The sequence below is a fragment of the Crocodylus siamensis genome, chromosome 2, assembly GCF_052110815.1.
Source record: "Crocodylus siamensis isolate JL-2025a chromosome 2, ASM5211081v1, whole genome shotgun sequence".
Classification (NCBI taxonomy): Eukaryota; Metazoa; Chordata; order Crocodylia; family Crocodylidae; genus Crocodylus; species Crocodylus siamensis.
In genome coordinates, this window is record NC_143396.1 from 35,000,135 (window position 1) to 35,023,022 (window position 22,888).

At 40.0% G+C, this 22,888-nt stretch overlaps 1 protein-coding gene across 8 annotated transcripts in view; it reads left to right on the plus strand.

Moving 5' to 3' along the window:
• SLIT2 (slit guidance ligand 2) overlaps window positions 1-22,888 on the plus strand; it is a 453,521-nt gene that overhangs the window by 322,791 nt on the left and 107,842 nt on the right. For 6 of the 8 annotated variants that reach the window (XM_090035691.1, XM_090035688.1, XM_090035693.1 and 3 more), the window contains 7 exons: window positions 3,185-3,256; window positions 3,856-3,927; window positions 15,150-15,221; window positions 17,093-17,236; window positions 17,379-17,542; window positions 18,295-18,318; window positions 21,977-22,127. In XM_090035691.1, the coding sequence (XP_089891817.1) occupies window positions 3,185-3,256; window positions 3,856-3,927; window positions 15,150-15,221; window positions 17,093-17,236; window positions 17,379-17,542; window positions 18,295-18,318; window positions 21,977-22,127 (699 nt within the window). The remainder of the gene's footprint in view (window positions 1-3,184; window positions 3,257-3,855; window positions 3,928-15,149; window positions 15,222-17,092; window positions 17,237-17,378; window positions 17,543-18,294; window positions 18,319-21,976; window positions 22,128-22,888) is intronic. The other 2 variants (XM_090035690.1, XM_090035687.1) reach the window with 1 other exon arrangement.

Below are 22,888 nucleotides of genomic sequence, written 5' to 3' on the forward strand. Positions count from 1 at the left end.
CATATTTACCCAAATCCAAGATAACTTTGTATTTAAGATGACCCCCCCCTCCTCCCAATAATTAGATTCTATACATGGAAAGTAATAAATGTGTTATGAATTTCCATGTATAGAATTTAAACAGAATCTAATTACATTTATCCCTCCCACTGCTATGGCAGAGAAAGCAGCAGTGGGAAGAGAGGGCCCAGAACCCTATCCCTTGCCCTTTTGCCCTCCCTACAATGCTGCCCACTGGCTGCCTGCCTTCTGCCCACCCCCCCACATGCCTGTGCCTGACCCCCTGCCACATGTCCCTATGCCTCTTCTTCCCCATGTCCATTCCTGCCCTCAGCTCCATTCTCCTCACCCTCTGTGCCCCCTTCTGCTGCCTTCCCCCCTTCCTTTGCCTCCTGTGCCTGTCCCTGCCCCACACCCTATACTTTCGACTGCAGCCTGCCCACTCCTTCCAAGCTCCCTACCTTCTGCACTCCCTCCCTGCCCCTGATCCCCCCCTCCCTGCTGCTTGCCATCTCTTGCACTGCTCTACTACTCCTCTAGGGCAGGCAAGGCTGGCAGCCTCAGCCTGGCTCCAGTCCTGGTGGCCAGGCAAAAGAGAAGCAGCAACAGTTCTAGGCTGTGCCATGTCAGAGCTAAAGGGGCTAGAGCCAGAGCAGAAAGTAAGCAGGAGGGTAGGGGCAGGCTGTTGGGGTGGGGAAGCTAAGCTGCCACCTGCCCTGGGCTAGTATTTGAATCTAAGATGAGATTTCCGGCCCCCCACCACCACCATGTAATAATACAGTTCCATTACATATCAAATATATAGTCTTCTCTGGGTTTTGTTTTTAGTTTGCATTACTTTTCAATGGGTAGGAGGACTTACTCAAGAACTGAGTACTGAATTATTAACACCAATTATTATTATTTTTTAAAGTAAAACTAGATTTTTGCATCCTAAGACTTTTGTAAGCCTCTGAGCAAAAAGGGTATTTCTGTGTATGGGAGCAGCAATACAAGGAGGACCTCTTATTTGTGTCTTGTCTGGAATTGGTCTGTTAGTTTGCTGGCATAAGATCCTACACAATGCTTATAGAATGAATGGGGTTTTATTTCCTTGAAGTAGGCCAGGAATCTCTACTGAGGAAAAGATGAATAAAGAATGGAGCTTTTCAGTGATTTGCAAGTAACCCAACAGATCTGAACAGATTCTCATGAGCACTGCAAAAGGTCCTTCCATTATCCCAGACATTATCTACTAAGCAATGTTAAATTCTTACTGCTAACTACAAAGATACTTATTAATTCTTGAAAAAAAATAAGGGGAAAAAATCTTAATTTTTTTCCTAATGCACTGAAATAAATTGTCAAGCACATGTAAATCCACAATCCATTGCAAGGATTAGCATTTGTTAGTGTTCCAGTGTTACCATTCTTGTCCAACTTTTTTCCAACAAGGTATATGAATGTCTCACTTTATATACATCTTATATGAATGCGGCTGGTTCATTCTTGGCAAATATTTAAAATATCAAAGTGCAAAACTCGCATGTATAAAAAAAACCCCTATTGTATGGTTAAATTCCTTGTTTGTTTTGCACAAAAACGTGTTGTTGATATGGTGTATAGAAATCCAGATTAGATATTACTCATAACTTTAAGGCTAGAGACAGAAATTGATAAGTTGTTGGAAACCAGTTCAGATCTGTAATGCAACAGAAGTTCAGTGCACATAAACCAATTTCAAAATGACCAAAACTGGTTTAAGATAAACCTGGATAAATGTAGTATCAGACTTAACTGATTTAGGTTAAATCAGTTTATTGAACGTCTGTCCCAGATCCCCTCCAGATTTCAGTTTTCTGCTCTAGCAGAACAAGGAGGCAGGCCCTAGCATCCCCTATTTTCTGGCTTGGCCCACTGAAGGCATGTAGCTGCATTTCCAGAGTCCAAAGTGAATGTCTGTTCACTTAATTATCAGTTCAATCTACGCATCTTAACCTACAAAGATGAAATCAATTTAGCCTCGGGGGCGTTGATGCTCTGTACTTACTCTAAAGGTCAAGAGAACATGTTTTTACTGAAAAAAAATATGAAAATGATTATAAACTTTGCATAAACTCATAGAAGAATATTCATACAATAATATTTTTTGCAAACTGCCTGTGTTGTTCTCATAACAACTGAGTACATGGGCCTAAGGGCCCTGGCTTCTGTCAGGGAGAGGGTAGGGGGAATACCTGTCTCTTATTGGGCAGGACAGTCCCAAAATGGGAATATCAAGTCCTGGTCTCTGGCTGCATCACTCCAGGACACCATTTGTCCCAGATTCCCAATATCATGCAGGGACCCAGGTTTCCCATTTATAGTGGAAGAACATGGGAAATGGTGGGTTTACCCTTGTAGGCTGGCAGAGTTCTAGCCTGCAAGGGTCTGCAGGAAGCATGATGCAGGGAATGCCACATACAGTCCCAGGCAGTGGTGGAAAGCAGCTGCCCCAGCTGTCTGCAGGTAAATCTACTGGGGGGGCAGATTGAGGCTTCCACGGTGAGGGAGGGAGTGAGGCAGAGGCTGGGCCTGAGGGCACTGCCCAACCAAGACAGTGAATGGGGCCCAAGGCCAGGGAGTGGGAGAGCCACAAGCAGCTTGTCAGTGGGGGGTGGCTCCCTGCCACTGTGCACACTTTGGGGAGGGAGCCAGGGGGCGGGGACACATGTACCCAGATTTGTGCACAGGCTGGAGACAGATTCAGGCTTCCCTCTGAGGGCTCCGTGCCCTACTGCCCTCCGCCCAGAAGCCCCGTGCCAGTATGCCACCATGTTGAGGTACCCCTGCGTGCCTGGCAGCAACAAGGGCAGTGCACAGAGTTGTGCCCCCCACTGCAGCCAGGAGGGCAGGGGGTGCCTTGCCATGGTGGCATGGTAAGCACAGGGCTCCTGGGGGCTGGGCAGCAGGGTGGGAAGCCCTGAGCCTGCTGTGAGTAGCCTGCATCTACTCCCACCCCTACATGGACTTCACTCAGCTCTGCTCCAGTCATGCCAGTGGGGGAAGGAGGGCATCATCTTAGGGCCCCCCTGGCAAAAATAAAAGTTAACACCTGTGTTTATTAAAATACTTCTATAATTTATTCACATATGATTTGCATATTTTTTAGATTGCTCTTTGGCATTACATTTTTGTATTTTCATGATAATGTTTTTCTTTGCAGACGGTTGGAGCAGAATTCAATCAAGGTCATCCCTCCTGGAGCTTTCTCACCGTATAAAAAGCTTCGAAGAATGTGAGTAGGAAGTCTGAAATTAAATACAAGCATTTTTATAAAACAGATCATGGTCAAACAGTGAAACTCCTATCAATGTATGAGTACTTAAGAATATTTGACAGAAGGAGAGTTAGCTGCTGTGTGCTAAAATTGTATATTTCCTTTGTCATATTAGTAACAATTGCTTGTGTCTTAACATGTTGATATAATTTATATGAATTTATATAAATATAGTGCATGAATAACAAGAAAAAATCTCTTTATGTTGTTTATGTACGTAGTTTAAAATGAGGGCATGACATTTTCATTTCATAATATCATTGAGGTTATAAATTTCTTTCCACAAAGAATACTTCATAAAATGTATTTAAGCCTCTTATAAGTACCACAAATAAATCTTGTTATCATTTTTATTAAAATACCTTCTATTTAACAATTTCTTTCACTATAATATTGCAGTTTCAAGTGTTTTATATGTGAATTCACCTTTCTTTCATGAAGTCAAAATAAATATTAAAATATCTCACATAACCTATGCTAAGCAGATATTATTTCAGTATTTACCTTTTGTAGCATGACTTTGAATTAATTTAATGTAACCTCATTCCTTATTTTAGTGATCTGAGCAATAATCAGATCTCTGAGGCAGCTCCAGATGCTTTTCAGGGCCTGCGTTCACTCAACTCTCTGTAAGTATAAATTTTCTCTCTCAAAACAGAGCGTAACTTTCTTATGTTTATAGTGTGCAAACTTTTTGAATTTTCAAGTCTGTGCAAAATTCTTATTTAAACTCTATCTTTTTTGTCTTCTAAATGTAAAAAAAGTTTCAGAAGTGTTAGGTCCATAGTCTTAAACATTTTGCTGGCTAAACCACTGACATCAGTCTTATTTTATGTTAATATTTTCACAGCATACAGAGAATTGTAGAAAACAGATAGCTTTTTTATTTTCCAGCAATAGTTCTTATACGCAGTCTAAGGCCAGTTTAGTGGGATAAGACATGGTAATAACAAACAATAAGAAGGCAGATGGAAAGCTGTGGTGTTAGGTAAATATAGAGTTGTCTTAAAGAAGACTGTGGCTCTAGGCAGTGATTGAAGAATGCTGACTTGGGTTCCTGTAAAGAATATAATAGTTGTGCCTTTAAGATTCTTGCTTATATTGTTTTGCTTTATGACTTACGTTTCTCAGAGATAGATTAAGTGATGTGACAGGTAGGATGTATACACATGCTGACCATAGGATAGGTGTTTTAAAACGTAACTATAAAAGCCTTCCCCAACCTTCTTCTTTTCCCTTTTTTTCACTGTTGTAATCAATGCTATAATATTTCAGAGAATTCCTAACAATTTTTGAATGAACTTCCACCATTCCCCCTCATATATGCCTGACCTAAGTAACATTTACCCATTGGGCCTGAAAGAACCAGAAAATAGAAACAAATATTATGTCATCTTGAAGAAGAGAAGGCTTGTCTTCTCACTGTCTCAGCCTGAGACAAGTTCATTCAGAACTGATTTTGGATTGGGGTCCCAAAGAAAAGATTAGGTTTGGATTTTCAGGAGACTTTGATTCCATCGTTTATGCCCCCAGGAGCTACAGGAGGAGTCTGCAGAATCAGTCAGAAGATGATAGACTCAAAAAATGATTCAAGCACTTGAATTGGTATTCTTCTAAGCAATATACAGATTCTGAACATTACCATTCTTCTCTTCTTTTCCTTTGTTTGGATAAGTTAAGACTGGAATGAATCCAACAGGTCCATTCTTCTTTCTGCCTCATTTTGGAAAAGAGTCATATATCTAGATGCTTAGTTCATACATTTTAAGCCCAGAAGGGGCCCTATTTCATTTAGTGTGACCTCCTGAAGATGATTATAACAATTATATGATTATAATTATTTACCCCTGCATATATCCTAGTTATTTGTCTCCCTTTCCTCCTCCCCAGCTCTCCACTGGTCCATATAAATCCCTCCACCCCACCCCTAGTCTCCACCTCCCCCCCCGCTCCCCTCTAAGCACTCAGGCACTGAAAGTGTTTAGTGTACCTCTTGAGAAAGGTATAGATTCCAGGTCTTGAAGGATTCATGTGCTCTTAATCTAAATATAACTTGATAATAGTCTGTGGCAGCCAGAAAACAACTGCCTTTAAAAAGGATTTACTGGCAGCAAACGGGAAGCCATAGCAATGAGGAGAACCAGCCTAGTCAACTCTGACACAGGTGTGTAAAACCACGCCGCCAGCACCAGCATACTTTAAGAGCACTTGCTGGCTCTGATTGGCAGGGAACACCCAGATAAAAGCTGCTAGGAGGGCAGGGGGTGCTGGGGGTCTAGATAAAAGCTGACCAGGAACCTGCAAAGAGGGGACCAGAAGTGCATGCTTGAAGCAGGAGAGATCCGTATCCTGGCATGGATTGCCCCAGGAGGGGCAAATGATGGGATCCAGAACTGCTTCCCATGAAGCAGAGGAGCCTACAGACTTACCCAAAGGAGCTGAGTGGACACCTCAGAGAGACTGCTGGCTGATAGGCAGTGAGGATCCTGTAGGAAAAGAGTGTGAGAGAGAATAATCCAACATATGAGTAAAAAGGGGAGTGTGACGTGTTGTTACATAGTTTACCCCCTCTTTTGTCTGTGGAAAGTGAGCCAATAAGAGGACTTTTATGAACGATGATGCATGAGGTGCAAGAAGAGAGAGAGTTGGACCAGCAGGGCTGAATTACCCTAAGAGTTCAACAGACATTTTATGGACCCTCTAGTGAGGGGACCATGAAAAGACTGTGAGTTCTTCCTTACCTTATTGGGACTTCAACAGCTGGTTGGCATTAGGCAGGGCATAGGGGAGGCGGAGCCCCAGAAGGCAACACCTAAGCAGATGAAGTGCTGTGGTCAGGAGATAAAGACCTTCCTCCCATAAGCAACAAATTTCAATATCAAAGTCTTGGCAGGAGAGCATTTGGTACTCCCAAAGTTGAGTCACATGGCCAAACTGTCCACCCCTAAAGGTACAGACCCAAGGAGCCATGCTAAAAGAAGTAAATGCTCATCTAAAGAATGACAAGGGTGAATACACAGTTGATTCTTCATATAGGGCCATGGAAAGTCTAAGAAATGAATCTCTTCTCATCTTCAGATTTACCTGATACTAGGGCACTGCTCCAGAACACTCCTGGTCATAGGTCAGCTATGACCTCTGTTTCTGATGTAATATTATCATTTAAATCTCCAAGGTTTTGCCATAGTGTTCTTTTGCACAGTTTATGTTGTATCGTTGCTGAGGTATGTAACTTCCTTGGCTTCAGTACCTTTTCAACCATTCTGTTAGTGATCTGCATGCTAAATGTAAAGACAATACATTGATGTGCATACACAATTTAGATATTTCTTAATAAGTGAATTATAAATGAGAAGTTTCATATGAAATGCAAGTAGTTGAATGGAATGTATTTGAAAAATGTGCATTTATTTGAAAAATGTGCATATGTGTCCCGCCCCTAATGCCGGTGCACCCTTGACCTGCGAGCCTGGGTCGGCACGACTGGCTTGGCGTGAGGAGGGGGATTTGTGACTGGGCAGGTGGGTGATAACGGTGAGCAGGAGTCAGTATGATTTAAACACAGCGTGGTGATTACACAGAAAAGTTTATTTTACTTACACTACTGATGTGCTGCAGCATAGGCAGAGGAGTTGATTTATTCAGTTACAGCATGCAGATATCATGTTACCCAGCATTTACAGGGTGGGTAAGAGAGTTGCTTGTTACAGATTCTGAGCAATTCACATAAGCCATTGCAGTCTGCAGATTACCGGGAGCTCTTGATAAGAAAGATAACACCAGAGATGGAGAGATAGACAGGCCGGCAAGACGGGGATACGCCAGAAAAAAAAATACGTAGGCGGAAAAGATAACAGTCGTTGTGCACAATCTGTTCTTCTTGAGTGTATACACAGTTCTCTGCTTTGGGTGGAAGTTCTTTCAAAGTTATATTTGGCAAAAGTGACCAATTACTATACACTAGCATAAATAATTAATGAGTTGGCACTTGTGCTTTCTTTGTTTGCTCAGGTTTCAGAAAAAAGGGGGGTTATTTTTACTTGGGTGGTACTGGTCCTGTTTGGTCACAGGATGGCGCGCATAGTATATTATTTAATTTTACAACTTCACTAAAGTCAGCTAATCTCGTTACTATAGGTACTTTATCTTTCGTGCTGGGCTGTCAAGGTCAGTTTCTCTCTCTCATATGAGAAGCTCAAGTAATTTGAAATGAGGCACAGACAGGGGTGTGTATATGCAACACTGTTAATACAGAGGGATAAATTACAATTACAGAGTTTGTTGTGTTAGCTTCTGACCTTTTGCCATCTGAACTTTTGCCATCGGCATCTGAAATCAAAGACTTTGATCTTTGACAATATGTAGGGAAGTATTTCCTGAAGTAATCTCATGTATTTCCTGAAGTAATCTCATGATGATTAAAAAAGATTAAATTTGGGATGTTGCCCTTTTTCCTTTAAAATGGTGCCATGGGAAGATAGACTGAAGGTTGAAGCGGCCCAGGGGATTGGAAGCCCAACAAGAAGCTATTCCACCATGATGGAAGCAGAAGAAGAATGTCAAGAGACCAGCATGGTTGCATAAGGAGCTTGTAGGATGCCCCAAATACAAAAGTCAGTGGAAATATTGGCAGATCAGAAAGGAAATATACGAGGGAATAACAAGAACTTGCAGGAACAAAATCAGGAGAGATAAGGTGAAAAATGAGCTTCACCTGACAAGGGAAGTTAAAAACAGCATGAAGAGGATCTGTAAATATGTTGTGGAGAAAAGAAAGACCAAGGAAGCTGTGGGTCTACTGTTTAAATAGACAGGGAAAAGTCCTAACAGAAAATGCAAAGAATACAGCGCTGCACAACACCTACTTTATCTCATTCTTTATGGGGAACTTAAGCAGAACACAAAGAGCTAAAGAGGTTAATTTTAAAGAACCAGGGGACAACCTGAGGGATGAGATAACAGTAACACTCAGAGAGATTTTTATGGGTCTGAATTAATACAAGTCAGTGGGGCCTGATGAACTTCATTCCCCGATACTAGAGGAACTGACAGAGGAAATCTCGGCGGCCTTGATAATAATAATTACAAAATTTTGAAAGCCAGGAGAGGTACCAGAGGCCTGGAAAAGAGACAAAGTAGTAACCCTCTTTAAAAAAAGGCAAAAAGGAAGACCCAGGGAACTATAGATCAATTAGTCTTACCTCAATACCCAGGAAATAACTGGAACATATCATAAGGAAGTCAGTTTGTAAGTATCTGCTAAAGGAAAGGCTGATCATGAGCAGCCAGCATAGATTTTATTAAGAACAAATAACTGCCAAACAAACATGATTTCCTTCTTTGATAAGTTACCTAGTTGGGTGGATGAAGGGGATGTAGTAGCTGTAGTAGCTGTAAATGGATTTCAGCAAGCCTTTTGACAAAGTCCCATTTGACCTTCCCATAAACAAATTGGAGAAATGCGATCTAAACAAAACAACAAGGCAGACAGATATGTTTTTAATAGCTATAAGCAAAAGGTAATTATAAAATAATCCATATCAGAAAGGCAAGAGGTTTTGATTGGAGTCCCAATTATGGATCCACTACTGTTCAATGTGTTTATTAATTATTTGGATGCTGGAAGAGAAAGCTTTTTGAGCAAAACTGCAAATGCCATGGAACAGAAAAGGATTGCAGACACATTAGAGTACAAGAGTACAATTCAGAAAGATCATGACAGATTAGAAAGCTGAACTGGAGCTAACAGGATGAAGTTCAGTGCTGACAAATGCAAGGTGCTACACCTTGTGGAGAATAATCAAAAACATAAATATAAAATGGGTGACACTTGGCTGCAACAGTATAAAAAGGGAGCTAGGGGTATACTGATAGATCACAGATTCAGTACAAAGTTGCAGTGTGATGTAGCTCCACAAAAAGTGAATGTGATTTTGGGCCGCATCAATAGGATTATTAGGTGCAAAACATAGGAGACGATCTTGTATCTTTACTTGGCAATGGTTAGGCTAGATGAGTCTAGCATATTGTGTCCAATTCTGGGCTTTATATTTTAAAAAGAATATGGGTGAGTTAGAGAGGGTGCAGAAGTGAGTGACAAAATGATAAAGGGCTCGGAAGGCAAGCCATAGAGGGAAAGGCTGATGGAAATGGGTATGCTTAGCTTGTGGAAAAGGAACTTAAGAGTTTTCTTCAAATACCTGAAAGGCTGCCATAAGGAAAAGGGAAAACACCTTGTGTCTCTTGCTCCAAAGAAGAACACTGGCTTGAAGTTGCAGTAAAGTAGATTTAGACTGACTATCAGATATTAGATTCTTCACTGTTAGAGCAGCAAGGCAATGAAAAGTTTGCTTAGGGAAGTTGTGGAATCTCCATCACTGGAGGTGTTCAAGAAGAGATTAGACAAGCGTTGGTCAGGGATGATCTAGGGATGGAAACAGATGTTGTGTGATATCTCATTTTATATGGCCTTAACTTTCAAGCCAGCACAAATGTAGAGGAAATAGACATCCTTACACTTTGTTGTGCCACATAACAGCAAAATCAGTGGTGCAACAAAAGGTAGTAATAGACTCTCCTGCTTTATTGTGGCAGACATCTGTTACCTTGTGGTGCTTTCCTAACTCAGCCAATCCCAGGGGCTGGCTAGGCTAGATAAGGAAAACACCATTTTCCCTGCTGCCTCAAACCTATACCATGGTTTTGGGGCAGCAGAAAAAAGTGCTTCCCTGCTCAGGGCTGGCCAGCCCAGAAAAATCCTAGCTTTTCTGAGTAGCAGAGGAAAGTGCTTCCTCATTCAGCCAGCCAGCAGGAAAACACTTTTCCCTACTGTGCTAGATTCACAGCATAGCTTTGAGGCAGCGGGAAAAGCAGGGAGATTGTGTCACCTCTCATCCTACACCATCAATGGTGACACATCATGGCACAACTGTATCGCTCCATTTGGTGATGTTTGTTTGTAGCTTAGGAATAGTTATGTCTATGCTATGCTATGGGCATTTCCATGCTTGTGTGTTTTGCTAGTTGCAACATAAGCCACAGAAGGAATTTTTTTCCCTTTCTGTTGCAACACGTGTTAAGGGTTTTTTTCCCTCTTCCTCAGAAGTATTGGGTGTTGCATGGAACCAAGGCTGAGGATTTTGACTAGGGTGTGCCAGTGTTCCTGCTGGAACTCAAATCTAGAGATTCCTGACTAGAGGTTCTTGTCCATAGTTTCATAGTTTCCAGGGTTGGAAGGGACCTGAACAGATTATCAAGTCCGACCCCCTGCTCTGGGCAGGAACGAGTGCAGGGATCATAGTACCAAAGCCAGATATCTACCCAACCTCCTCTTGAAGACCCCCAAGGTTGGGGCGAGCACCACCTCCCTTGGGAGCCCATTCCAGAGCCTAACAGCCCTAACCATAAAGTAATGCCACCTTATATCAAGCCTGAACCTGCTCTCAATCAATTTGTGGCCATTATTCCTTGTTATCCCAGGTGGTGCCCAGGGGAACAGAGCCCCACCTATTTTCTGCTGGTCCCCCCTGGTGAATTTATGGATGGCCACCAGATCCCCTCTCAGTCTTCTCTTGTGGAGGCTGAATAGGTTCAGGCCTTTTAGTCTATCTTTGTAGGGCCTGGCCTGCTGCCCCCTGACCATGTGAGTGGTCCTTCTCTGGACCCTCTCAAGGTTAGCCACATCCCTCTTGAAATGCGGTGCCCAGAACTATATGCAGTACTCCAACTGTGGCCTGACCAGCGCTACACAGAGGGGGAGGATCACCTCCCTGGACCTGCTAGATGCTCGACAAGGTGCGGTTAGCCTTACTGACCGCTTTGCATTGGCTGCTCAAGTCCATCCTGGAGTCAACAATAACTCCAAGATCCCTTTCAGCAACTGTGTTGTTGAGAAGGGAGTTCCCCAGCCTATAGGTGTGTTGCTGGCTTCTTCTCTCTAGATGCAGTACCCTGCACTTGTCTGCATTGAATTCCATCCTATTCACATCCGCCCACCTCTGTAACCTGTGTAGATCTAGCTGGATTCTGTCCCTCCCCTCCTGTGTGCCCACTTCTCCCCACATCTTTGTCATCAGCAAATTTGGGCAGCGTGCTTTCCACGCCCACCTCTAAGTGGCTGATAATGATATTGAATAGCACAGGCCCGAGGACCAAGTCCAGGGGAACTCCACTGCCCCCATCCCTCCAGGTCGAAAATGACCCATCCACCACCACACTCTGGGTGCAACCATCAAGCCAATTTGCCACCCATCTGACTGTGCAGGCATCAATGCCGCAGTCACCTAGGGTTTTTTTATGAGAATGGGGTGAGAAAGTATCAAAGGCTTTCTTGAAGTCCAGGAAGATGACATCCACCTCAGCACCCACATCCAAGGACTTTGTGACCTGATCGTAAAAGGAAACAAAGTTAGTCAGGCAGGATCTGCCTGCAGTTAACCCATGTTGGTTGGCCCTGAGCATTACCTCCCATGTTGGGCCCCTGCAGATGTGTTCCTTGATCATTTTCTCTGATCAGGGTGCACTGATTGTCAAATTTATGTTCAGGAAGGAATAGTCAGATTGGTACAGACTGTGAGGGTTTTTGCCTTCCCCTGTAGCAGGGGAAGACATAGTCATCTTCTTTGGCTCTCTTGAGCATAGTTTAACAGTCCTTGCAACAGCAGGATGTTAACCATCATTGTCCCTATGCATTACTTGTAGCAGGTTAGGGTGGTATGGCTTGTAGTTACTTGTATAACAGGGTTGACTGTGCAGTTTTAGTAATAAGTTAGGCAAGGATTTATGTGGGATGGTTTGGATAGGGATGATCCTGCCTCAGGTAGAGGACTGGACTGTATGACATCCAGAGGTCACTTCCAGCCACACATTTCTTTGATTCTGATTTTTTGTCATCCTGATCAGTTTAGTAAACAAAATAACTTTTCACATGCAGAGCTTTACAAAAGGACTACTGACAGCCTCCTGCTCCTTTACTCTGAGTTAACAGCATCACTCAGAGAGGAGGTCTGGTGGGGGGCGGGGGTTAGCTTCTACCTTTTGATCTTTAATTAAGAATAAGTGTTGTTCTACAGCCCTATCTGACACTGTTCTCACAGAAAGTGAGTATTTCAGAAATACTGATGAAATGGAGTTGAAATTATATAGTTTCTTTAAAAGTACTTTCTCTGTTATGGAGGGAAATTTCACTGTTTTGGAAGTTCTAAAAGACACTAAATGTATTGGGTTTGGGTTTTTTTCCCTCAAGAAAAATCATTTTATTTTCACACATCCTGGCTTTTCTGCTCTTTCATATCCATTAAAAGGATTCACTTTTATAAAAGCAGTACAGCAAATTTGAAAAGAATAACTTCGAAATTAAACGTGGCTGTAGCAATTTGCATATAATACCCATATACTTAGTCAGTCCATGGAGCATTGATGCAAGCCACCTTTTTTTTAAGCAGCACTTTTGAGTAATGCTTCTTATATGTAGTACAAGCTATGTTGGTCCAAAACCAAAAGGCTCATGATTCACCATATAGTTAATTGGTTTGGGCCCCAGCAGAGTCAACAGTGTTTCAGGCTGTGGTGACCCTGTAGCTCAGTACTGCTCGGTGTGTGTATATATATATATATATATATATATATATATATGTGTGTGTGTGTGTGTGTGTGTATGTTTTCCAGATACCCCCACAAAGGATTCATGAGCTAATTAGCCCTCCACTCATAACTGGAACCGGGTGTTCTTGGCTCAAGTCCTTGGATCCTCCAAAAATGTTATTTAGATAAGGTGCAGTGCAGCCTAGTTTGGCTTTAGCTCATGGAGGGCAGGGCCACACTACTCATGTGAGACAGGCTGAGGAAGGGCAACAGGGGGGTTCTGAGTGAACTGTTTAGGATCCTGTTTGGTGATGTTTGCCAGACATTTAAGACCAATAAAGAAACAGAAATCAATTGGAATGGGAAAGAAAGGCTCAGTTCAGCTGTGGGAGTGAAGAGGAAGTTGAAATGTATTCAGTGCAGTGGCTTGCCATGACTTGAAAAAGAGTTGGTGCTGGGGGGGACTGAGTGCAGGGGGCACCACCACATATGCTATTCAGATGGGCTGTGCTAACCTATCCTTGTAATAAGTTCCTGTCAGCTTGTTTGCCGAATATGGATCAATGTGTTATATAGTTGTGCTCAGTGTTGGCTGCATTTGATCAGCTTCATAGTTGTTTTTTTATTGAGCACATGCTGCTTTTGGCAGTAGCTTAATAATAGCCAATGTATTCAATGATTGATCCTTGTAGGATGAATGTAGGATGAAAAGCATTTTTCTCTGTGCTGAGTTAATACAGTAACAAGGAAAAATATGATACAGCATTACCTGTAAACAATTTAATAGTGTTAAATATATTTTAAGATTGTTTTCCATGTTAGATAGTTCTTGGTGTTGATGGCATTATTATGAGAGTCGGAAGATTTACTTTTGTTTCAAGCTTGCCACTGGCCTTTGGTGTCATCTTGAACTCATTGCTTTGCTTCTCTGTTTTATTCTTTCCCCATGTGTAATATGGGGGTGTAGGCTAAAATCAAGTGTAGGGAGTATCTGAAGTCCAGGACTGAAGCGTCTGGAACAGAAAATGCTTGCCTGTAGTATCTGGGAGCATCTGAGTCCCAAGACCTCTAGGCTTAGGCCTGCATGCAGGATGCCTCCGAGTGGAGTATCTGAAGTCCCAGGGCGATACGTCTGGGATGAAGGATGTTCACCAGTTGTAGTGCCATGCGCGGTGTTTAGAAAGATTGAGTTCTACCTGCTCCATCGATATGGTTTTTGGAAAAATTGAGTTCTACTCAATTAATACAATTTGGAACTGATTTGGCTGATTTGATCTGGAACACAGAATATATTATTAAAAAAACAAACAAACAAACAAAAACACCTTCTGTGTACAGTGACCTGAAAGAGATAAATAAAAAGATAAAGTCCTAGAGAGAGTTAAATGTACTGTGTATAGAAAGTAATGCATATACTGCACTAAAAACAAAACATTTTTAGGTTGCAAAGTCTGCCACTTCAAGCCAGGAATTATTATTGCTATGTGCACTTTTTATTTTTTAAACCTAAATTAGCATGCATATTAGATGCTGCCTTTAGGCTCTTGACAGGGTGCCAATGTGGGCTTTTGATTTGCAGTTCAGAAACCTTTGGTACAGTATGTAATTGTTCACTGGCTTTTTATATATTTTTTCTTAGTCAGATGGATATTCTGATATAAATAATATATTGATTTGTCAAAAGTAAAGATGGTGTCACACTTCATAAATATTTCATTAGGTGCCATTGCAGCAGGTCAAAGAAGGATTAGTAGCTAAGCAGTTCTGCTCCTGAAAGTCTGTGTTATCTTTAATGTCCTTTGTAGAATTAAAAATAAGGAGTAACAAACAAGGCGTAAACATCCATTGGCTTCTCAGCTATATTGGCTGCTATGAGCAGGTGTAGGAAATATTGAACAAACTTGACTAAGAGGAAGGGTCTGGCCTTTTCACTCACTGAGCAGTTACTTGAGTAGTAGAATAAAGTTTCTAGTTATTATGTTTGGTGATTCTAAAGCTTAGATTGACAGGGTTCCCCTGTAAACGTAACCACTTGGGCCCTAATCCTGCAATGATTTCTGCATGGGCAGATCCCTACACTTTTACAGTCAGCTTACTGGGATCATATTTTTTTAAATACCAAGTTTCTTAGTTATAAATAACGTATAGAATCACTTCACAATAGAAGAAAGAAGTTGTTTTTTTCCTTTTTCTTTTCGTCTTTCAAGTCAGAACAAGATCGCATAGGTCACTTAAAGTAGCCACCTTGTTTCATACTTTTTCATTACAGTGTCCTCTATGGGAATAAAATTACAGAACTTCCAAAAGGTCTGTTTGAAGGACTCTTCTCTCTACAGTTGCTGTGAGTATTTATTGAATATTTATTGTATTTTGGGTTAACTGGGGAGAAACTGGGAAAGGGGATGTGTACCCAGAAAAAATGTGTAGGAAAGTATATTCCTATGTGAAAAATTGGAGCACGGTGAAAGCATTAATTTTGGTTTTAGTGGTTAAAACTGAAGTCAGTATTTCTCGGTTATATTGGTGGCTGTGCCAGTTGCCCACAAATTGACCTCTCAAGCTATGCATGTGAACCCTTTGTATGCCAGTAAGCCCAACCATGAAATGAACCTTGATGAATTAGCGTGCTGTTATGGTACACTGAGATCATGAGACAGCAAATATTAACCACAGTAGAAATACCTTGCTGTGTTAACACAGTATTTTCTCTATGAAGTTACTGTGCAAATGATATTTTAATGACATCCATTTTAAATGCAAATATTAGTACAATTTCACTGATTGTTTTTTATAACTTCTGAAATCTTTGTGAAGTCTTGAATTTATGTCCAGTTGCTGAGTCATTTGACAGACTTGCAGTTCCCATGTAGTCTTGTGTCATCTATGTTTTGGTTTAACAGTGGGTATAAAGGAAAATGTCATGATATGTTTATCAAAAATTGTCAAAAAAATCCGTAGGAATGACAGTGGAGTGTTAGGACTATTTAAAAACAGATTGTGTTCAACAGGCCATAAAACAGTAGTGGTATTCTCCAGAGTATTATTTGAGAATCACTAGCTTGTAGCTTTAAAGGCTGATGAATTCAGTAAATAATTTCTACCCACCTAACTAAATGCACGCGCTGTCCAGAAATTAGAGACGGTGATTTGGCAAAATGTCTCAAATAAATAGTTGTGGAAGAAGGGGGGCAAATAATTGATGCGAGAAAATGCAGTGTTTCACAATTATTTTTTAAGTTATGATACAATAGTCATGAATGCATTTTCCTTGGTTCCTTTTGAGAGGGGCTCTAGTTACAGATAGTTTTATTTAGGTCTCAAAGTTGAAAGAAAATCTTTCAGTTTCAATTCAGGGTGTATATAAAAATCACTACATTTGGATACATTTTCTACAGACAGGGCTTTTCTTATCTGAAGTACATTTTTGGGGCAGAATATTATTTATTCCAATAAAAATCCACCTTTATGTCATAAGTTGAAACTGTGTGAATCAAAATGTAAAACGCACACGTTCTGCACATTTTCTGATGGGCAGAAAAAAAAAAGAAATATCAAAAAGGGGTTGACTTGACAAAAGCATCAAGTTTCATGGTGGTGGTGGTTTAAAGGCTTGTGGGCTTAGATAATGGATTCTTATTTTAGAGCTTTTAAATTTGAAATGTTGGAGCTACCTGGAAGGAAGAGTTCTCTTTGGAGATAGAGTAATGCTGCTGCAGGATACAAGAAGACTTATTTTGTACTTCCAGTCTTTACTATAGCCTTGCATATGATTTGGCAGCATGCTGATTAGTAACATGTAATTAAAAGTGCCACTGCACATCTCATCCAGCTACTGAACACAGTGTTCAGTTCTTTTATTGGCAAAAGGAGATATTTTCCTTGCTTATACTTGTTTTTCCAGGCTTATTTCCTTACTTAGAAAAATACTGCCCACAGACACTGTATATATCCTGAGATTTTGGCTAAGCAATTCAGTGCATTTCAACTTCTATGTGTAAATGTAACAGAATAATTAAAGGATGCCTAATAAGATATTTTAATTCAGTAAAATGCTTCATGCCATTGCTAATTAAGATTATTTATAATACTGAGCCAAACAATTCCTGGTATTTATTTGTAACCAGAACAAGAAGTTTCTTTGTAAAACCACAGTGCAACTTTAGTGCCAGTGAACTAATTCCTTCCATTTTATAATTATCTTTGATTTAACAGATTATTAAATGCCAACAAGATAAACTGTCTGCGCGTAGATGCTTTCCAAGATCTACACAACCTAAACCTTCTCTCTCTGTATGATAACAAGCTTCAGACCATTGCTAAAGGCACCTTTTCACCTCTCCGTGCAATTCAGACTTTGTATGTATACTTATATTTATGTTGTATGTAGTACAATTTTCTATTTAGTTTTATGTTTCTCTTTATTTTCTATAATGTATGCAACCCTTGAGAAATTTTGAGACCAATTGCAAATATTCTGTAATTTTTTTTTCCATGTAAGGCATTTGGCTCAGAATCCATTTATCTGTGACTGCCATCTGAAGTGGCTGGCGGATTATCTTCATACTAACCCTATTGAGACCAGTGGTGCCCGTTGTACCAGCCCCCGCCGTCTGGCGAACAAAAGGATCGGCCAGATCAAAAGCAAGAAATTCCGCTGCTCAGGTAATTTTCTCCATTCAGCTGCTGTTTTTATTTTATTGCCAAAGATGGTGGTTACAGAAGTTCTAACAAAAGCAGCTGGTTCTCTACTAAATTATTAAACATTGCAGAACCTTTTTTGTTCTTCTGTTGAACAAGAGGGAAAATCATGGAAGTCATACACTATTTGATCACGGAACATTACTGTAGTTAACACATTTGGCACTGAATCTGACTAGCGTTAAATCAAACAGAAGAAATGTAATATATTATAGTTCAGAATGAAATGCTAGCAGTTATTCTCTACAAGTATCATCAACATAAATCATTTTTAAAAAGTTCCACAAGGCTCTGGAATATGTGAAAGATTTAAAAATCTCCAGCTAAATACAAAAACATGATATGTTCATTTTACACAGGGAGCTTACCTCATACTGAAATTTACTGTTTTCTTTTTCTAATCTTATTCCATTTCCTACTTACATTTCTCTAAATCCTAACCTTTGTCATATGGTATCCAGCTGCTCCAGGTGCATTTCATATTCTACAATTTATTCAGTCACGAGTGCAAATACCAGACAAGAACTGTTTATTGTCCATGTTCCGGATACATTTATGACTATTCACACTTTGTTGTTTATCAGCTCTTGCTGTGAATACACATTTTTTCATGTAATTATCTGTAGTTAACGATAGTCCATACTTAATCTAATAGAACTCATACTCTGCTTGCTGACATTCAGGTGCATCTTCTATTTTTTCTCTTTTTTATTTAGCTAAAGAACAGTATTTCATTCCAGGTAGGTTTGGTTCTGCAGTAAGACTGACTAACTGCAGATATCCTCCCTCTTTCTCAAAAAAGCAGTTCGTAGCTTTTAGGAAATTGATGCATGTGTTGTATAGTCAATATCCATTAGATAGATATAGTATTCCTGTGTAGATTACTAGTAGTTCTGTTTTCCGATTGAGAGCTTTGCATGCAGCTCCTGATACTTTTTTGTCTCACAGATCTGCACATAACCCATCAAACGTTACTTTTATTTGCATTAGTTAGAAGGTTGCACCTGCTACTTTATATACTAATTGACATCTTTACTTACCTTATATAACTTACCTATTGTAACACCGCTGTTTTTAAAATGTAGCTCTGGAGCTGCTTTTAAATACAGAATACCTTACTATCAAAGAGCTAGTACAACTTAAAGCAAATTTCTTGCTCTTCTTCTCTAAACCAGCAGTTTCCTGCTGACTGCCTGCAACTATTGCTTGCTTACCTGTGACACTATAATCCCTGTGTTTGTGAAAGCACAATAGAAAGACTGGAAAAATGTTTTTATTGTTCATTAAAGGCATTCTAAAGTCATGCAGAACATGCATTAGGAATACTTTTCAATGAAAAAGATGCAATTTAAGAATTGAGGATGATAAAGTAACTTAAACTTTACTATAAACTACAGTAATTCTGTGACATTTTCTAAAGCAACTATTAATGTTGGCCCTAGCTCTTTGACATATGTTACTTCACTTACTTTTCCCTTGGTTGTCAAGTGTGTGCACCACTTTCTTAACAGAAAATATTCAGCTACATTATGTTCCTAACAGGTGATGAATAATTGATTGGAAAAAATGCCCAGTTATACAATGAACCTGTTGATTAAATTATAGATATATAATCTGAAAGAATAATTTTTGGTCATATTTTAATAAATAGAATAATATCAACCATAATCAGTTATGACACAAATAAATTTGCTTTTTCAAGCACTACAGGTATATTGTTGCTTTCCAGTGCCTTGAGTACTGGTTTATTGAACAGTCTTAGCCATTAGCATTTAAGCTGGTGTGTTTAACAGCTTTGGTTTTTGCTATGTTTTTATGTTTTCATAGAGCCGGGATGGTCATGTGAAATTTTTTGTGCTCTTCTACTAATATATTCATTTGAGTTTTGAGTTTAAACAAAAAACAGCAAAAACAACATGGACCAATATGCCACCAATGGCAGCACTAGAAACTTACTAGTCTAAAGCAGCATAAAGTAGAGGGAGATCTGATTTCTTAACGCCCCTCCCCTGAAACACTTGGGTTCCATAATGAGAAAAACAGCTGTATTCCTGCCACAACAAGACTTTTACTCAATTCAACCAGTGTGACTTTTGTCTCTGAATTAGAAAATGTTTTGCCAGAAAAAATTTTAACAGGCGGTTTATAACACCACTATAACTACACATGCAACTCAGGTTTTTCACCTATATGATTTTATAAACATTTTTAAAAATGTAGTTTCTAAAAAAGTTAAGCTCATCAAGAAGTGCTGAGAACTATCTTCCTTAAAGCACGGCCTGTGTACATCCACTTCTACCAAATAAAAATACAATGTGCACTGTGTAATGTTAGAGATGTTCTGAAGTATTTGGGGGATTTAGTTTGAACTGCTAGTGGTGATTTACTGAACATACAGGCCATATCTACATGAGACGCTGACTAGGCAGTTGTTACTGCGTAGTCATTAAATACTTGCATAGCCAAAGCATTACTGCTCAGTTGCGTCCCGACATGGTTGCCTAGTGATACTTACTGTGCAGTAGTGTCGCATCACAGTTTGTGCCTGGTGACACTACTGCATAGTAGTAACGAGCTACTGTGCAGTAAGCATCTCATGTAGACATGTTCACTGAAGATAAAACGGCACATATAATCTTGCTCGTAAGCCTTTTTGAAGTACTTTACATGTAGGTAAGCATAAAATGATAAGCATCATTAGAGATGAGACTTATGCTACCATAGACATTTAAACTATTATACTTAACTATTGACTGTGAGGATATTAACAGTATCCCCACATAATCATACTTGAAGATGATTGGTTGTAAAAGTAATAAAGGAAGAACTTGAACAAAGCCTCCTTTCATTTTAGGTCATAAAAGTATTCCACACATCTATATCATACTTGGATTTAAATCGAAATTAAAATGGTACAGATTATACAGCTGATTGTGTTCTATGCATCTATAACTGTTTTTCCAAAGTGTTTGTAATAATATTTTCTCATGTGTCTTAGCAATATGTATATAAATGAGCAATTTATTATTGGAATACATTTATTTTAAAATGATAAAGAATATCTCATAGGAAGCATCATCGCTCTGTACATGATTTGTAATTATTCCTTATCTAGGTTTTAGTTGAAGTTTTGTATGCCACTTAAAATGAATTAGTGAATTCTTTCCTAAAGATGGTGCTCCATTGCAACATCTTATAGTCAAATTAATCATCCAGTCAAGAAAGAGAGCTTAGTTTCATGTTTTATCTTAATTGGGATTACTCTGTCTTTCTTTCCTTCTTGGCTATCTTTACTTTTGCAGGAGTTCACCATTTTGGCTGTAAGTAAAGTTCAGTGTCTGAACTAAATCACAGTGTACTTCCCAGCCCTGATGCACCTTCTTCTACTAGTCTCAGTCTTTCCACCTTTGTCCAAGAAGAAGCCACAGGTCCTTTGAGCTTCTTTCTGTTTTCCCTGTCACCCACCCTCAGTTCCTTACTGGATGTTTTCTCCCAATATGTATAGGATGTTATCTTTGTTCTGTTGACTGTGGGAAATGGTAGAGGAAACATTTGATGTGGTCTGTTTCCTGTACTTTTAATCAAGCTGTGACAGTAATACTGTTACAGTGGCAGTGGACATTCTGTAAAAGGAATGCCATGTCACTTGGAAGTATTAAACTTGTAGTAATCCTGTACCTTTCTCCTACTCCTTCCTCTTTCCCTTGCTCTTATCCTTGGCCTAGTGGATGCAGTTATAATTTAGCGAGATTTTCTGTTGTGCTTGATCTAACCATGTGGTTGTGAGGTATGAGTAAAACATGGTTCTGTCAAGCACCATGGAACGTCACGCAGCTTTCTACAGCATGGCAAGCTGCTGAGGCTTAAGTCAGGATTACATATTTTAAAACTAAAGGAGAAAAGAGAGCGTTTTAAAACTTACATATTTGAGATGATGTGGTGGGATGGGAACTATAAAAAAAAAAAAAAAAAGGAAAATAGAGGGGTAATGAAGTCCAGTCAACAACAACAAAATTGTAATAAGAGAAAGAAAAGGAAGTGGCATACAAGGATCTATCTAATCTTAAAGCAGAGAGGAAATTTTAAAAGAATCAGTAACATTTCTATGGCTAGCTGTAAACCCAGCTAGTTTGTCTGACAACACAATCAGCAGACAGTACAGCTGTGAAAAGCTCAAGTTGTTAATATTATCCCATCACATGCAGTTGGTCACAATTTTTTTTCCAGCGTATCTCAAGCCCCTATATTTTAATCCTACTCCCTAATGTCTGTTCACAAAGTTTACCAAACATTTTCCAAGTTATCCACCTCCTGTCTACACTGCAGATATCATTGTAACCTTTCAAAAACTGAATCCCATAGACTCAATATTTGTATTTTGACTTAACTCTTCCACAGGCACAGAAGATTACAGATCAAAACTAAGTGGAGACTGCTTTGCAGATCTGGCCTGCCCTGAAAAATGTCGCTGTGAAGGAACCACAGTGGACTGCTCCAATCAAAAGCTCAACAAAATTCCAGACCATATTCCTCAGTACACAGCAGAATTGTAAGTCCAATCTGCAGTAAGGTACAAGTTGCCACTGGAGAATTCAGGTACAATTTTGGTATAGAAAAAAATTCCACAACTTAAAAAACTCAGCCCCTGATTTTTGCATGTTGCACACTATTATAATGAACTTTTCAGCTAATTTTGTTAACTGCCCTGTAACAGACTACAGGCTTGCAGTCTGGGTCAGTTAGCCAACTAGTAACAGGCCACCCACCTAAAGGTCCACAGCTGGCTCAGTCAGTAAATGAGGAGAAGTTCACTGGCTGATGCAGAACTAAAAGGGGGACAGGAGGAAGAAGTGAGGAGAGTGGACCTAAAGTCCCCCACATTGTTCACATAGACAGGCAGGTCTCTCCAAGGAAGAAGGAAGAGTACAGGGTGAGAACTAGCCCATGCTTGTGGGTATTCATTGTGGATTGTTTATATTTCCTGTTGAGCTCTGTAGTGCAGAGTAACCCAGGGTGTGATGCTTGTATTGGATTGGTTATATTTTCTACTGTAGTGCTGAAGGAACTCGGGCATTGTCACCTGTGGTGCGGAACCCAGAGAAAGACTGCGTTGCTGGGATCAGATTAAGGGAGTTACTTCAAGGGTTCAAGGAATAATTTCAGGCTGGCAGTGCCAGGCTAGCCAAGTGGCTCTCTACAAATAGTGGAGAACAAAGGCAATTTGAATTCTCCCTGCAAGGATGGACATTGAGACTTGTTTACAACAGCTCCAGCTGCAACAGCAGGAATTTCATCAGCTCTAGCTGCAGC